General features: G+C 46.2%; 1 protein-coding gene across 3 annotated transcripts in view; it reads left to right on the forward strand.

Moving 5' to 3' along the window:
* The window catches only part of CFAP54 (cilia and flagella associated protein 54), a 526,588-nt gene that overhangs the window by 200,166 nt on the left and 309,135 nt on the right, over positions 1–17,287 (forward strand). For all 3 annotated transcript variants that reach the window (XM_073651573.1, XM_073651574.1, XM_073651575.1), the window contains exons 30-31: positions 1,077–1,166; positions 13,440–13,566. In XM_073651573.1, coding sequence (XP_073507674.1) covers positions 1,077–1,166; positions 13,440–13,566 — 217 coding nt within the window. The remainder of the gene's footprint in view (positions 1–1,076; positions 1,167–13,439; positions 13,567–17,287) is intronic.

A 17,287-nucleotide genomic window follows, 5' to 3' on the forward strand; every position in this document is an offset into this window, starting at 1 on the left:
AAGTCAAGGTGTTGGAGTGGCCTAGTCAGTCTCCTGACCTTAACCCAATTGAAAACTTGTGGAAGGAGCTCAAGAATAAAGTCCACATGAGACACCCAAAGAACCTAGATAACTTGGAGAAGATCTGCATGGAGGAGTGGGCCAAGATAACTCCACAGACCTGTGCCGGCCTGATCAGGTCTTATAAAAGACGATTATTAGCTGTAATTGCAAACAAGGGTTATTCCACAAAATATTAAACATAGGGGTTGTATAATAATTGACCCACACTTTTATGTTTAAAATTTAATAAAATTCAACTGAGCAACATAACTTTTTGGTTTGTAAGATTTATGCTTCTGTTCATAAAACCTACTCTCGTTTGCAGTTTGAAGGCTCTAACTTATTTGCATCTTATCAAACCAGCTAAATCTGCAGGGGGTTGAATACTACTTGTAGGCACTGTACACACATGTACTGAGTATATATATATATATATATGAGAAGTATGATAATTAGTGCTAAACCAAGGAAGCACGTTGAGTGCACCTGGAATGTATAGATGATTGCATAGTACCATATTTCTGCAGTCCATGTTTTCTCAGCTTGTAATCAAATCAATTAGCCATGGTCCTTGAGATCTGCTATCTAGAGTTACCAGCGATACTCTTCAGAAGTTGAACAATTAGTAGATTAATTACTCAGAAGACACTTTAAGACACTAATATTTTTTTTATTCTAAATTGGCATACTTTTAACTTATTATTTCTCATAGCTAATCAGCCGGGTTTACCTGGGTGAGTTAATGAAAAAAGTTATTAACTGGCCATATTGTTGTTTTTACACTGATGCTTCTATGGAAAATAAAAAAACAATTAAGAGTTTCTTGCCACAGGAAAGAACAAGCTGACACAGCACAACGTTAAATTTACCGCTTGCTGCGCTCACATGTTAGAACAGAATACTAAGCAGGGAAATTGCAGAGAAAGTTTTAAAATGTGTAACTTAGTCTAAAAATTACTTTTGCATTGACTGCTGTAAAGTTAATTCATTTGAATATGTCTCAATCTGATATATCTCATCATTTAATTTTATAGCCGCGGGGACACAGCTTACCGGACAAGAAGATCCTATCCTTCTGTATTCTGTTGTTTCTTGCTGGTCTCCAAGTGCCGCATTTAAAGAAAGTGAGTTTTTCATAATCTAAACAATAAAGAAAAGCTTTAATTGACTTTGTATTTTGTATTTATTTTGTATTTTATTGTATATTTTGCTAAAGAGGAGGTGTGGCATGCTACATGTTGCAAGATTGCAGTTGTCAGATTAGCACACTTTATTTCTACTGAGTCTGTGGGTCCAAAAAGGATTGATTCTGACTGATGAGAATTACCATCCATTATTCTAAAAATTTCTCATTCTAAGTGATGAACACTACAATCTTGATTTGTACTTTGCAAGGCAAAGGCACAATATTTTCCATGATTTCTATGTAATTAGGTCTCATGTACATCACTGTGCACAACCTCCAAATTATAGGGTGATAGTGAAATTAGCAGCTGTGGGAGTGTAACACATCTCTGCAATAATTCTGATATTAAGACAGTAGAAATATATAGCAGTAATATGGAAACAAACTTGGTTCCAGAAACCTGTAATGTAGTGACGCAAGGTTAATACATGGTACAGTGTTCCATTCTCACTGGTATTCTCCTATTGGGTGCCCATAGATATTATTGGATAGCTAGTGTATAACTGATTTCATGAAGGGGCACAGAGGCTTTATTTTGTAAATTTTGATCAAACTCGATAAAAAAGAAATCACATCATGTTCATTAGATTAGCATGACACACATGAGACTTTAGGTATATGTATTGAATAAACACTGAATTCGATATTTTATAAAACCGTCAAGGCAGAGGAGTGAGAAATACCCTAAATGAGAAGGGGAATCCAATTTGACCAATTTGTAGCAATTCTTGATTGTCCCTTGTGTCATTTTTTACTTTCCATTTCCTCGGTGTGCTCATCGCTCTCACTCCATCCACTACATGTGTAGTTTATTACTAGCTCTGTAATTCATAAATACACAATTTTAATTCACATTTTCCGCAACCAGATTATTGATAGAACAAGGTGGGCTGTCAGTGGAAAATCCAATTTCCTACTCAAAACTATAGACATCCATATAGAATGATTTGCTGACAGGCCCCAGTGACCACTTAAGGTTTTTATGTAACTATGACTGTCCTTCTTTCTGTTCTGGGTTGTCAAAGTATAGGTGGGAATAGCCTATGAAAGTTATCTTACAAATTACTCATGTACATTTTAAAGGAGTTGTACAGGCTTGGGACAAAAGTCTGCTGTCATTTTATGTGATAGCAGACTGCCGAATTGTGACAGTGTGTAGTGCGCACACTATCATGATTCCCCGTTATTGCCAGTGCCAACTTGTCACACGACCGCATGTTTGCAATTTGAATACTTGCGGTCACATGCCGACTAGACTGCTTTAGCTTCTCTAAAGAAAGGAATTGAAAGAAGCCTAGAAGTCTAATTGCCACATGACCGTAATTATACAAACCGCATACATGCAGTCATGTCACCGCTCTTACATGGGGCATCATGACAGCTTGCAGATTCAGCAGTCACAGAGAGTGACTGCAGACTTTTGTCCCAAGCCTAGACTACCCCTTTAAAGGAGACATATACTGTAAATAATTTTTCCTATTTGGAGATACTTTGCTATAACTGGAATTGACTGATGTCATCATTCGATCGATTGTTTTGTGACACCTTGTATCCCAAGTATAGGCATTGTAACGCTCATGGATCATGGACCCACTGATTATTGGGCCGGACTTAACCTGGAGGGACATAACTAAGCTGCTACCTGGTTTTCACTGGAGCTTCGGTTGGTGAAGTCTGACTTGTGCGTCAGGTCGCAGCCAGGTACCACTTCTGGGCAGTGTCTGGAACAGTAGCTGCTGACCCCAAGGGTCAGAGACGTTGGTTAGGATAGAATGAGGCAGACAGCATAGGACAGCCACTGGTGTGAGTTTAGACTGTGTGGCTCTGTATAGAGGACAGGACGGCCACTGGTTCCGACTGCGTGGCTCTGGGAAGCAGACCGGACATCCACTGGTACTGGTAAAGACTGTGCGGCTCTGGATAGCAGACAGAAAAACCACTGGTACAGGCCAAGACTTTGCTGTTCTGGATAGCAGACAGGACATCCACTGGTACTGGTAAAGACTGTGCGGATCTGGATAGCAGACAGGATGGCCATTGGTACTAGTACAGACTGTGCGGTTCTCGATAGGCAGGATGGCCACAGGTACTGGTTCAGACTGTGTGGCTCGGGGAAGCAGGTGTAACATACCTGGCGGCGTCCTTGCATAGTGGTCCATCTCCCACTGTGCAAGAGCGCGCACTTGATCTCCAGTCCAGTCTGCTAGCCTGGCTTCCCTCCATGCTGTCTGCTTGCCTCTGTGTCTGCTGCTTAAGGGCGGTGCCCGATCACTTCCTGTTTCTTGTACCTGCTGCGGGCACACCCCTTGTGCGTCCTCAGCCTATTGCTGTCTGTCACCTGGTATTTAACCCAGCTCCTCCAATGAATCCCTGCCTGAGCATTGTGTTTTATTCAGTGTGCTCTCTCACTCTGAATGTGCCAGGTCCTCTTCTGTGTTTGCTTGCCTGCCCTTCCTGGAGGCTGTATTTCCAGGCCTGTCTGAACACGCTCCTTGCCTGTTCGTTCCGCCTTCTAGGGGCCGCATACCTAGACCTTCTCCTGTATCTTGTCTGTCCTGTCTAAATACGCTCCTAGCCTGTTCCTCCCGCCTTCTAGGGGCTGCATACCTAGACCCGCTCCTGTATCTTGCTACTGTGTCTGTTCTTGTCTGTATACTCTTCTAGCCTGTTTCCTGTGTCTGTACCTTTCCTTTTTCTGCAGAGTCTGAACTCGTACCTAACTCCTGCTCGTTGTCACTGTACTTCCGTTTGTGAGTTTGTGGTCCACTCGCTACTTCACTGCAAGTACCCTGTGGGTATCTGGTTCTGCCTTTCCCTTCCTGTCTGTTCCGTGTGAACAGAGCCCTGTCCCCCCTGCTCTGCCTTGCTCACCGCTCCGGCAGTTCTTGCCTGCTCTGCCTTGTTCACCGCTCCGGCGGTTCTAGCCTGCTCTGCCTTGCTCACCGCTCCGGTGGTTCTAGCCTGCTCTGCCTTGCTCACTGCTCTGGCGGTTCTAGCCTGCTCTGCCTTGCTCACCGCTCCTGCGGTTCTAGCCTGCTCTGCCTTTGCTCACCGCTCCAGCGGTTCTGGCCTGCTCTGACCCTTTGCTCACTGTTCCGGCAGTCTTGCTCCGCTCTGACCCTTTGCTCACTGCTCCTGCAGTCTTGCTCCGCTCTGACCCTTTGCTCACTGCTCCGGCAGTCTTGCTCCGCTCTGACCCTTTGCTCACTGCTCCGGCAGTCTCGCTCCGCTCTGACCCTTTGCTCACTGCTCCGGCAGTCTCGCTCCGCTCTGACCCTTTGCTCACTGCTCCGGCAGTCTCGCTCTGCTCTGACCCTTTGCTCACTGCTCCGACAGTCTCGCTCTGCTCTGACCCTTTGCTCACTGCTCCGGCAGTCTCGCTCTGCTCTGACTACTCTTGCTCACTGCTCCAGGCGGCCTCGTCCTGCTCTACTCTTGCTCACCGCTCCAGGCGGCCTCGTCCTGCTCTACTCTTGCTCACCGCTCCAGGCGGCCTCGTCCTGCTCTACTCTTGCTCACCGCTCCATGCGGCCTCGTCCTGCTCTACTCTTGCTCACCGCTCCAGGCGGCCTCGTCCTGCTCTACTCTTGCTCACCGCTCTAGGCGGCCTCGTCCTGCTCTACTCTCGCTCACCGCTCTAGGCGGTCTCATCTTGCCCTGCTCTCGCTCACCACTCTGGGCGGCCTTACTCTGCTGTGTTTGTCCGCCACATCTGTGGTTCTGTTCCTGAGTCCCAGTGTGTACTGGGTCCTATCCCGCCTGTGTTCCTACCTGCTAGTGCCTCTCTGTCTGCACTCTAGCCGTGCTTGCCTGTACCCCCCTGCCTGCATACCCGCCTGCCTGCATACCAGTCGTGCCTGCCTATACCCACCAGTCTGTGTGCCAGCCTAACCTGTCTGTTCCTGTATTCCCCTGTGTGGGTCAACAGCCGTGTCCGGGGTCTGTCCTGGAGTAGCACCTGGTCCCTCTGCTCGGTTCCTCCTTGGTGCACTGGCGTCATATGCCGTCGTGCGACCCTGGTCGGATCGGGTGAATACCTAGTTACGCCCCTCCAGGCATTCACTCTCCGGCACGGTCCAGTGGAATCACACGCACACGCCGCTCAGCCCGGGCGTGTGCATTACAGCATGCTCAGGCCATGGTTCCCGTTGAGCCCCACGGCCTTCGCTCTCTAAGACTTTTTCCAGCGAATACGTGCATTAAAAATAAATAAATAAAAAAAAAAAAAAAAAAATTTTCTTTAGCTGAGTTCCAGGCGAAGTACGCACCGTCCAGATGGATCTATCAGCACTCGTTCCTGCGGATCCGCCACGGTACTTTGGGGATCCAAAACAAAGTCGTGCATTTGTGGAGCAATGCATGCTACACTTCAAGGCCTACCCACTCTATTTTCCTTCCGATTGGGCTAAAGTGGCCTTTATGATTGACTACCTAGCGGGTGATGCCTTGAAATGGGTCACCCCCCTATGGGATCCTGTCGTCCTTGACCTGCAGGCCTTCCTGGTGGCCTTTCGTATGGTCTTCAAGGACCCTAACCCTGAAGCCCCTGCTGAAGCTTCACTTCCCAATATCCTGGAGCAGCCCCGACGGGTAATGTGTGTGGGTAGCGCACTAGTCCTCCTGCCCGAAGAGACTACTGCCCACCCAGAATCCACACAGGATGACTACTCTCTCCAGAATACTTCTCACGACCTCAAGAGGCAGTCCAGACTTGCTAGGCGTAGAGGCAAGCCGTCACGCCTGGGTCTGTCCTCCCAAAGACCTCCTGATCCCAACCTTGAAGTCCCTGCTGAAGCTTCATTTCCCTGTATCCCGGAGCAGCCCCTACGGGTAATATGCGTGGGTAGCGCACCAGTTCTCCTGCCCGAAGAGACTTCTGCCCACCTAGAATCCTCCGGGATACCACCTGATGACAAATGGAGAGAGACTTCCCTACACCCGGTACCCGATACTTCGTCCGCTCCGTCCTGTGAGCCTGACAATGGGTACCTCAAAGCGGTAGTTAACCCCGAGTCTCTACACCCCTCCGACCAGGCGGAAGACCTCCAGTTGTCTCCAGAACCCTTCGGGTGCTACCTGGTAGCAAATGGACAGAGTCTTCCCTATACTCTGTACCTGATACATCGCCCGCTTCTTCCAGTGAGTCCGACCTAGTGTACTCTGAAGCAGAGGTTATCCCCGAGTCTCTACACCCCTCCGACCAGGCGGAGGACCTCCAGTTGTCTCCTGAACCCTTCGGGGTGCTACCTGATAGCGAATGGACAGAGACTCTCCTATACTTGGTACCTGATACCTCGCCCGCTTCTTCCAGTGAGTCCGACCTAGTGTACTCCGAAGCAGAGGTTATCCCCGAGCCTCTACACCCCTCCGACCAGGCGGAGGACCTCCAGTTGTCTCCTGAACCCTTCGGGGTGCTACCTGATAGCGAATGGACAGAGACTCTCCTATACTCGGTACCTGATACCTCGCCCGCTTCTTCCAGTGAGTCCGACCTAGTGTACTCCGAAGCAGAGGTTACCCCCAAGTCTCTGCACTCTTCCGACCCGGCAGAGGACCCCCAGTTGTTACCTGAATCCTCCGGGGTACCACCTGATAACAAAGAGACAGTGACTTTTCTACACCTTGTACCTGATACCTCGCCCATTTCATCCTGCGAGCTTGACAAGATGTACCCCGAAGAAGAGGTTACCCCCGAGTCTCTGCACCCCTCCAACCCGGCGAGGGCTTCCAGTGGTCTCCTGAACCCTCTGGGGTGCTACCTGATAATAAGTGGAGAGAGACTTCCTTGTGTGCTGTTCCTGGTACTCCACCCATTTCGTCTGTTGCTGAGGATGGCTGGATAGGAGGTAGCATCCTAACTACTCGGGTGAGACCAGTTTTTCCTGTGGACAGTGGAAGTGATCTCCTTGAAGTGAAGGATTGGCCCTCGAATTCCCTGCGGAACATTCTGGCAGGCCTGAAGAAGAGGGGGCGTAAGGGGGGGGGTACTGTAACATATCTGGCGGCATCCTTGCATAGTGGTCCATCTCCCACTGTGCAAGAGCGCGCACTTGATCTCCAGTCCAGTCTGCTAGCCTGGCTTCCCTCCATGCTGTCTGCTTGCCTCTGTGTCTACTGCTCAAGGGCGGCGCCCGATCACTTCCTGTTTCTTGTACCTGCTGCGGGCACACCCCTTGTGCGTTCTCAGCCTATTGCTGTCTGTCACCTGGTATTTAACCCAGCTCCTCCAATGAATCCCTGCCTGAGCATTGTGTTTTATTCAGTGTGCTCTCTCACTCTGAATGTGCCAGGTCCTCTTCTGTGTTTGCTTGCCTGCCCTTCCTGGAGGCTGTATTTCCAGGCCTGTCTGAAAACGCTCCTTGCCTGTTCGTTCCGCCTTCTAGGGGCCGCATACCTAGACCCGCTCTTGTATCTTGTCTGTCCTGTCTAAACACGCTCCTAGCCTGTTCCTCCCGCCTTCTAGGGGCTGCATACCTAGACCCGCTCCTGTATCTTGCTACTGTGTCTGTTCTTGTCTGTATACTCTTCTAGCCTGTTTCCTGTGTCTGTACCTTTCCTTTTTCTGCAGAGTCTGAACTCGTACCTAACTCCTGCTCGTTGTCACTGTACTTCCGTTTGTGAGTTTGTGGTCCACTCGCTACTTCACTGCAAGTACCCTGTGGGTATCTGGCTCTGCCTTTCCTTTCCTGTCTGTTCCGTGTGAACAGAGCCCTGTCCCCCCTGCTCTGCCTTGCTCACCGCTCCGGCAGTTCTTGCCTGCTCTGCCTTGCTCACCGCTCCGGCGGTTCTAGCCTGCTCTGCCTTGCTCACCGCTCCGGCGGTTCTAGCCTGCTCTGCCTTGCTCACCACTCCGGCGGTTCTAGCCTGCTCTGCCTTGCTCACCGCTCCGGCGGTTCTAGCCTGCTCTGCCTTTGCTCACCGCTCCATCGGTTCTGGCCTGCTCTGACCCTTTGCTCACTGCTCCGGCAGTCTTGCTCCGCTCTGACCCTTTGCTCACTGCTCCGGCAGTCTTGCTCCGCTCTGACCCTTTGCTCACTGCTCCGGCAGTCTTGCTCCGCTCTGACCCTTTGCTCACTGCTCCGGCAGTCTCGCTCCGCTCTGACCCTTTGCTCACTGCTCCGGCAGTCTCGCTCCGCTCTGACCCTTTGCTCACTGCTCCGGCAGTCTCGCTCCGCTCTGACCCTTTGCTCACTGCTCCGGCAGTCTCGCTCTGCTCTGACCCTTTGCTCACTGCTCCGGCAGTCTCGCTCTGCTCTGACCCTTTGCTCACTGCTCCGGCAGTCTCGCTCTGCTCTGACTACTCTTGCTCACTGCTCCAGGCGGCCTCGTCCTGCTCTACTCTTGCTCACCGCTCCAGGCGGCCTCGTCCTGCTCTACTCTTGCTCACCGCTCCAGGCGGCCTCGTCCTGCTCTACTCTTGCTCACCTCTCCAGGCGGCCTCGTCCTGCTCTACTCTTGCTCACCGCTCCAGGCGGCCTCGTCCTGCTCTACTCTTGCTCACCGCTCTAGGCGGCCTCGTCCTGCTCTACTCTCGCTCACCGCTCTAGGCGGTCTCGTCTTGCCCTGCTCTCGCTCACCACTCTGTGCGGCCTTACTCTGCTGTGTTTGTCCGCCACATCTGTGGTTCTGTTCCTGAGTCCCAGTGTGTACTGGGTCCTATCCCGCCTGTGTTCCTACCTGCTAGTGCCTCCCTGTCTGCACTCTAGCCGTGCTTGCCTCTACCCCCCTGCCTGCATACCCGCCTGCCTGCATACCAGTCGTGCCTGCCTATACCCACCAGTCTGTGTGCCAGCCTAACCTGTCTGTTCCTGTATTCCCCTGTGTGGGTCAACAGCCGTGTCCGGGGTCTGTCCTGGAGTAGCACCTGGTCCCTCTGCTCGGTTCCTCCTTGGTGCACTGGCGTCGTATGCCGTCGTGCGACCCTGGTCGGATCGGGTGAATACCTAGTTACGCCCCTCCAGGCATTCACTCTCCGGCACGGTCCAGTGGAATCACACGCACACGCCGCTCAGCCCGGGCGTGTGCATTACAGCAGGCATGACGTTCGCGGGTACTGGTACAGACTGTGCGACTTCTGGAAAGCAGACAGGTCAGACAAAGCGGACAAGGTGACCTAACAGCAGGCAGTCAAGTATTAACTGACTTTGCACAAACATTGCTCAGGCACCTCCCAACAGGTGGAGTGCCTTCAGTAGTAAGTGTCTCCCAGCTATTGGCTGGGGAAACTTTAGGAGAGTGCATGCTGTCTCTTTAAGAGACAGGAAGCGAGCGCGTGGGCGCCCTAAGTGCACTGCCAGGAGATCTACCAGACATGCGCAGAGGCAGGTGACTTAGACAGGTGGCCGGAGCAGTGAGTAAGTCTACGTCCTTGCCGGTGGAGGGAGCGGAGGCATGCAAGGATGCCGGCTCTACATGCATAATATTTTATAGTAAATCTATCATGTATTATTGAGAGATAAAGACAAGCATAGGCTATGTGAATTCCCTGGGGCTACCTTTCTGTATGCTATTCAGTAATATAACGTTTCCTAATACAGGGTGATTCAAAAATGTTGGTGCAAATTTATAACCTATGGATTTTTATTCAAGAAAACATAACACATTTATTAACTTGAAAAGACACATTATCTATCTAAGTTTTATCCTTACACTACATATGCTCAAAGTGATTTCCATATGTGACACGGCAAATGTCTAATTGGTAGTCCAGTTTTGTCCAGACAAGTGGCAGCATATCCTTGGATGCAGTTAACTAACAATAAGATGAGATTACTGTACAAAATTAAAAAAAGGGTAAGGAGGGGGTTACTTAAAGGGGTTGCCCAGTCTTAAACTACAAGTATTCAGTCACTGTATGTGACTGCAGACTAGTGAATCATCACATACTGCGCGCTGGGAGGATTCTCTGGTGCCGGCGCCGTAATCAGCGGTCATATGACCCCAAGTTTGCGATATGCATACTCCCGGCCACATTCCAACTAGATGGGCACGGCCGTTGAGCGAGTCCGGATACAGTCTAGTTGGAATATGGCCTGGAGTATGCATATCACATACTTGCAGTCACATGACCGCCGTTCCCGGCACCTGAGAATCCTCATAGCGCGCAGTATGCAGTCACTTAAACTACAGGTCTGCAGTAACTCTAAATCCAGACAACCCTTTAACTCCTGGTGACTGTTTGACATGGGATTTTTTCGTTTTTGCATTAACATGTGATTCTCCCTTTGCTCTGTCTCTTTGTGGGCTCTCTCAGCCTCCTAGACTTTGCCTCCCTGATTCTCACCATTGGTCCTTAATCCTCTCTTTTGACCTGGCAACCTTGGACTGATGGTGGAGGGGATGCTACCCAGGGGCTACACATGCTGTACTTATATGAAAAACTAAGGCTATCAAAATCAAATATTTACCAGTATCAGGCTCCTTCTTTTATAAAGGATATGGTTGCATCTCCAGACCCTCATACACTGCACCCTATCCTCCTCCAAACATTATCAGCCCTATTCCCCCATACACTGCATCCCACACATTATCAGCCCCTTTTCCTCTCTAGCCATCATATACTGCACCTCTACCCTGATAAATGTCATCTAAATTTCTTATAGTATATCTTTGGAGTGTGGGGGAAAGCCACAAAAAGCACGGTGAGAACATGCAAACTCATGGCAGATGTTATTCTTGGTGGGATGTGAACCCAGGACCCTAGTGCTGCAAATCAACAGTTATAACCACTGAGCCACCATGCTGCCCACTCCCTGACAAAGCATATGACTGATATGGTTTTCACAATCATATGTTGAGTTGGGCACAATATATAAAAAATGATGGGGTGGGGGCCATAGCACTAGTGGAGCTGGAACAGTGTGGAATACAGACATTACGTATACAACCCCTGGCAAAAATTATGGAATCACCGGGCTCGGAGGATGTTCATTCAGTTGTTTAATGTTGTTGAAAAAAAGCAGATCACAGACATGGCACAAAACTAAAGTCATTTCAAATGGCAACTTTAGGGCTTTAAGAAACACTAAAAGAAATCAAGATAAAAAATGTGGTACTCAGTAAGGGTAATTTTTTTCAGACCAAGCAGAGGGAAAAAATTATAGAATCACTCAATTCTGAGGAAAAAATTATGGAATCACCCTGTAAATGTTCATTTCCAAAACTAACACCTGCATCAAATTAGATCTGCTCGTTAGTCTGCATCTAAAAAGGAGTGATCACACCTTGGAGAGCTGTTGCACCAAGTGGACTGACATTAATCATGGCTCCAACACGAGAGATGTCAATTTAAACAAAGGAGAGGATTATCAAACTCTTAAAAGAAGGTAAATCATCACGCAATGTTGCGAAAGATGTTGGTTGTTCACAGTCAGCTGTGTCTAAAATCCGGACCAAATACAAACAACATTGGAAGGTTGTTAAAGACAAACATACTGGTAGACCAAGGAAGACATCCTAGCGTCAAGACCGGAAACTTAAAGCAATATGTCTCCAAAACAGGAAATGCACAACAACACAAATGAGGAACGAATGGAAGGAAACTGGAGTCAATGTCTGTGACCGAACTGTAAGAAACCGCCTAAAAGAAAATGGGATTTACATACAGAAAAGCTAAACATAAGCCATCATTAACACCTAAACAGAAAAAAACAAGGTTACAATGGGCTAAGGAAAAGCAATCGTGGACTGTGGATGACTGGATGAAAGTCATATTCAGTGATGAATCGCGAATCTGCATTGGGCAAGGTGATGATGCTGGAACTTTTGTTTGGTGCCGTTCCAATGAGATTTATAAAGATGACTGCATGAAGAGAACATACAAATTTCCACAGTCATTGATGATATGGGGCTTCATGTCAGGTAAAGGCACTGGGGAGATGGCTGTCATTACATCTTCAATAAATGCCCAAGTTTACATTGATATTTTGGACAGTTTTCTTATCCCATCAATTGAAAGGATGTTTGGGATGATGACATCATTTTTCAAGATAATAATGCATCCTGCCATAGAGCAAAAACTGTGAAAACAGTCCTTGAAAGAAGACACATAAGGTCAATGTCATGGCCTGCAAATAGTCCGGATCTCAATCCAATTGAAAATCTTTGGTGGAAGTTGAAGAAAATGGTCCATGACAAGGCTCCAACCTGCAAAGCTGATCTGGCAACAGCAATCAGAGAAAGTTGGAGCCAGATTGATGAAGAGTACTGTTTGTCACTCATTAAGTCCATGCCTCAGAGACTGCAAGCTGTTATTAAAGCCAGAGCTGGTGCAACAAAATACTAGTGATGTATTGGAGTGTTCTTTTGTGTGTTTGTTTTTCATGATTCCATAATTTTTTCCTCAGAATTGAGTGATTCCATAATTTTTTCCCTCTGCTTTTCTGAAAAAAATTACCCTTACTGGGTACCACATTTTTAATCTTGATTTCTTTTAGTGTTTCTTAAAGCCCTAAAGTTTCCATTTGAAATTACTTTAGTTTTGTGCAATGTCTGTAATCTGCTTTTTTTCAACGACATTAAACAACTGAATTAACATCCTCCGAGCCCGGTGATTCCATAATTTTCGCCAGGGGTTGTATTACTATTAGTCCATTCACATGTATAAAGAATTTCGGGGTTTGGAAAACCCTTTTAAGTAAGGCAAATTCTGGCATCAAAGAGAAGAAAAAGATTTGCAGAACCCTGGTCCAGCTGCATTGTTGGTAGTCTACGGCCACTGGAGCAGAGCATTTTGAACCTCCTCCTAACTGCGGCATCCCTGGCACTTCTTGTGATTAGTAGAACGGGGGCAACAAGGCCAATGGACCAGGGTCCAGCTAATCTTTAGTTTTAGAGCCACGACCTATGCAGAAACAAATCTAAAGTGCAATGATGGGCAGAATGTGGTGACTGAAGAACAAGGGAATGTTTTAGACAGGCAGGAAATCCAGTGATTATCAATAACCAAAAGATGTCACTCTTCTCTAGTTTATGTTCAGCTGTCACAGGTACAAGTAATACAGGCCAGCTTCAGATTGATGCCTGTGTCACTATTGTCAGTGACCTGAGTGGTAATGCTGTAGGTAAATTACTTCTATCATTTTCTTTTCCGGCTGTTTATGAAACCATTTGACCTCATTTCATTCAAATATTTGTGTCTTCAACAATATCTGGTTATATCTTCTTGATAAATGATTAAAAAAAATAAAACAATCTGTCTTTTCTTTTACAGTCATGAAATTCAAGAAGAAATCTCGTTTCCTAGAATTTCTTATTCACTTATTGCAGAGGGTATATTATGAGGAAAAGTTCCAAAAAATTCTGGAGTGGTCATCCACAGCTTTAGACTATTTGAAAAGGTATAGTGATTATGGTTGTATAAAATGTACAGTGATTCTTATAGGTATGGAAGTGAAGTACTGGTGTAAATACTAAAAAAAACAAAAACAAAACTTGTTAGATGTGCACCAGTTCCCTGGTGTCAAAAAGGGCACAATTTTTCTAGTTTTGCACTTCCCTGAACACTTTTTCAAAAATTGACAAAAGAGGTGTGCATGATTTATTGAGACCAATAATTTATTGTCATAAATTACAGTGAAAATTTATTCCTGCTTTTATCGCGCATAGATTTGCTTTTCTTGCACACAGACAAATAAAAGATGCACCAAATTGAAGGGAATATGTCAGCAGGTTTTTGCTATGTAATCTGACAGCAGTGTGATGTAGGGGCCCTGATTCCAGAAATGTATCACTTAGTTTACTGGGTGCAGCAGTTCTGATAGAATCTCGGTTTTCTCTCATGCAGATCTACAGCAGTGCGATGTAGGGGCCCTGATTCCAGCAATGTATCACTTAGTTTACTGGGTGCAGCAGTTCTGATAGAATCTCGGTTTTCTCTCATGCAGATCTAGCAGAGCTTGAAATGTTGAGCTGTATGTAAGCCTGCCCACACCACTGATTAGCAGCTTTTTGTGTATATTGTATATTGACAGAAAGCTGCTAATCAGTGTTGGGGGCGGGGTTGAACTAGGAGGCAGGAGGCAGCTAGTCCTGTAGTGATAATCTCTTGCTGTTAAATCACTGATTGTATTGAAACAACAAAACACAGCCCAGTAAGTGGAAGTGGATACAGGAAGCTCAGGTGTGTGGGTGGGGTTACACAGGGCTCAGCATTCTGACCACTGTTATCTATAGCAGAGAAAACAGGGATTTTATCAAAATAGCAACAAGCAAACTAGTAAGTGACACATTGCTGGAATCAGGGTCTCTGCTCCTACATCATGGTGCTCTCAGATTACATAGCAAAAACATGCTGACAGATTCCTTTTAAGAAGTGAGTCTCTTAATAAATTTGGCGCTTTGTTCTGTCACATAAAATGCCAGTCTAAATTAACTTCCCCTCTTTAGACCTTTTAATGTATTGTCATTTTTAATTTTATACTGTAAATTTGATTTTGTTCTTTTGCACAGATAAATTCAGCTTTTACTTTTTTTAACACATTTGATAAATCATTAATGGCCTATCTGTAATGTTAAATTATCTTTAAAACACCTTTAAATTATTGTTACGCTTTAACTTCTTACAAGATGTGTTGACATTTTTTTAAATATTTATTGTAATACTTTAATAAATGTCTTAAAAGTATGTGATATATAAGATTGTTCAGTTCATGTCATTTTCATCTTGATTTTGTAATGTAATGTTATTTTTGTTTTTTACACTTAGACTTATGATGATAGACCTATGACATAATACATGAAGTTCCTGCACTAATCAGTCACCTGCCATGTGGCTTTCATATAGAAAAGACCGCTAGCGATATTACTTCTGCTTTCTTTCAGTTCTGGCAAGAAAGTGAGAATCCAGAAGTGATATATAAAGTTGTCATTTAGCGCACCCAAAGGCAGAGGCTGTCCCACCTTATTTTCTCATGGTGACACAGCCGACTTGTGTTTTGACTTTATTTAACCTAATCTTATTCTCACTCATATCAATGCCTACATCTATTTTGGTTTTATGTTAATACAAAAGTGAATACAATTTTAAAGTGCATAAAAAAGATACAACTCATGAGTCAAATATAATTTCATTTCCATGCTAGTCTTAACCTTGATTTGGGATTCATGCTGTAAAAATAACATAGCATAGTGAGAACATAATGTATGGATGGAATAAAGAGATCTTTTCTCCCGGCAAGAATTCCATATGGTAACTTTAGACAAGCTAAAAAAATATAATGTATTTTTTATAAAATATAATATATAATGACAGAATTTGTATTAAAGTCCCAAAGATTTTTCTGATGCAATGTCTGTTAATATTAGGAGCTATTGTTATTAAAGGGGAGAATTATGTTAAATCAATGAATTAAAAGTAATTGCACCAGTCTTTGTAGGGACAGGAAAGATGCCCCTTCCCTCCTTCCCTGAAAGATAAAATATATAGTAGTGGCTCAAGGTTTTCTTTTTTTCTTCAAATTAAACTTGTTGCAAGACATAAGCTTAATAGACCTGTGTATTTTTTAACCTAAATGGCTATGTAACTATTTAACCCCCTTCAGGGTTCTGGTATGTTTTATGTCGGGTGCAGGTGTACAGAGCAGGCACAGGAGTTGAGCCTGCTCCACAATCGGTAGGTGGTGGCTGTGTTATACAGCCAGCATCTGCCAGTGGTATTTAAATGGAACAGTTGCATAGAGCAATCTTTCCATTGCCCATTGATCAGTAATTATTAAGTATTGCAGTATATAGATAAAAAAAAATTAAAATATAAATAACAAACTCTAAAAATGTAAATCTTCCCCTTTTCCCAATTTGAAAATAAATAAATGAAGAAAAAAAAAACATTTGGTAGCATCAGGTCCATAAAAGTCCGATCTGTCAAAATCTGAATTATTTAAGCCGTAAATTAAATGTAGAAAACAAAGCTAGAATTTCTGCTTTTCGGTTGTTCTGTACAAAGTTGAATGTGCTGACAACAAAATCACACAAAAATCATCAATGGAAATCAAATTTATTAACCAATGGAGGCCTGGATTTGGAGTCACCCCCAAAATTAAAGTGGAAAAACACACTACAGGCTGATCCAACTTTGATGTAATGTCCTTAAAACAAGTCAAAATGAGGCTCAGTATTGTGTGTGGCCTCCACGTGCCTGTATGACCTCCCTACAATGCCCGGGCATGCTCCTGATGAGTTTGCGGATGGTCTCCCGTGGGATCTCCTCCCAGACCTGGACTAAAGCATTCGCCAACTCCTGGACAGTATGTGGTGCAACGTGACATTGATGAATGGAGCGAGACATGATGTCCCAGATGTGCTCAATTCATGTCTGGGGAACGGGCGGGCCAGTCCATAGCTTCAATGCCTTCATCTTGCAGGAACTGCTGACACACTCCAGCCACATGAGGTCTGGCATTGTCCTGCATTAGGAGGAACCCAGGGCCAACCGCACCAGCATATGGTCTCACAAGGGGTCTGAGGATCTCATCTTGGTACCTAATGGCAGTCAGGCTACCCCTGGCGAGCACATGGAGGGCTGTGCGGCCCTCCAAAGAAATGCCACCCCACACCATTACTGACCCACTGCCAAACCGGTCATGCTGAAGGATGTTGCAGGCAGCACATCGCTCTCCACAGCGTCTCCAGACTCTGTCACGTCTGTCACATGTGCTCAGTGTGAACCTGCTTTCATCTGTGAAGAGCACAGGGCGCCAGTGGCGACTTTGCCAATCCTGGTGTTCTGTGGCAAATGCCAAGCGTCCTTTACGGTGTTGGGCTGTGAGCACAACCCCCATCTGTGGCCTTCGGGCCCTCATACCACCCTCATGGAGTGGTGCAGACACATGCACATTTGTGGCCCGCTGGAGGCCATTTTGCAGGGCTCTGCCAGTGCTCCTCCTGTTCCTCCTTGCACAAAAGCGGAGGTAGCGGTCCTGCTGCTGGGTTGTTGCCCTCCTACGGCCCCCTCCACGTCTCCTGGTGTACTGGCCTGTTTCCTGGTTGCGCCTCTAGCCTCTGGACACTACACTGACAGACACAGCAAACCTTCTTGCCACAGCTCGCATTGATGTGCCATCC

This window comes from Phyllobates terribilis, unplaced genomic scaffold, assembly GCF_046119375.1.
Source record: "Phyllobates terribilis strain yellow unplaced genomic scaffold, ASM4611937v1 Scaffold_11__3_contigs__length_659146591, whole genome shotgun sequence".
Taxonomy (NCBI): domain Eukaryota; kingdom Metazoa; phylum Chordata; class Amphibia; order Anura; family Dendrobatidae; genus Phyllobates; species Phyllobates terribilis.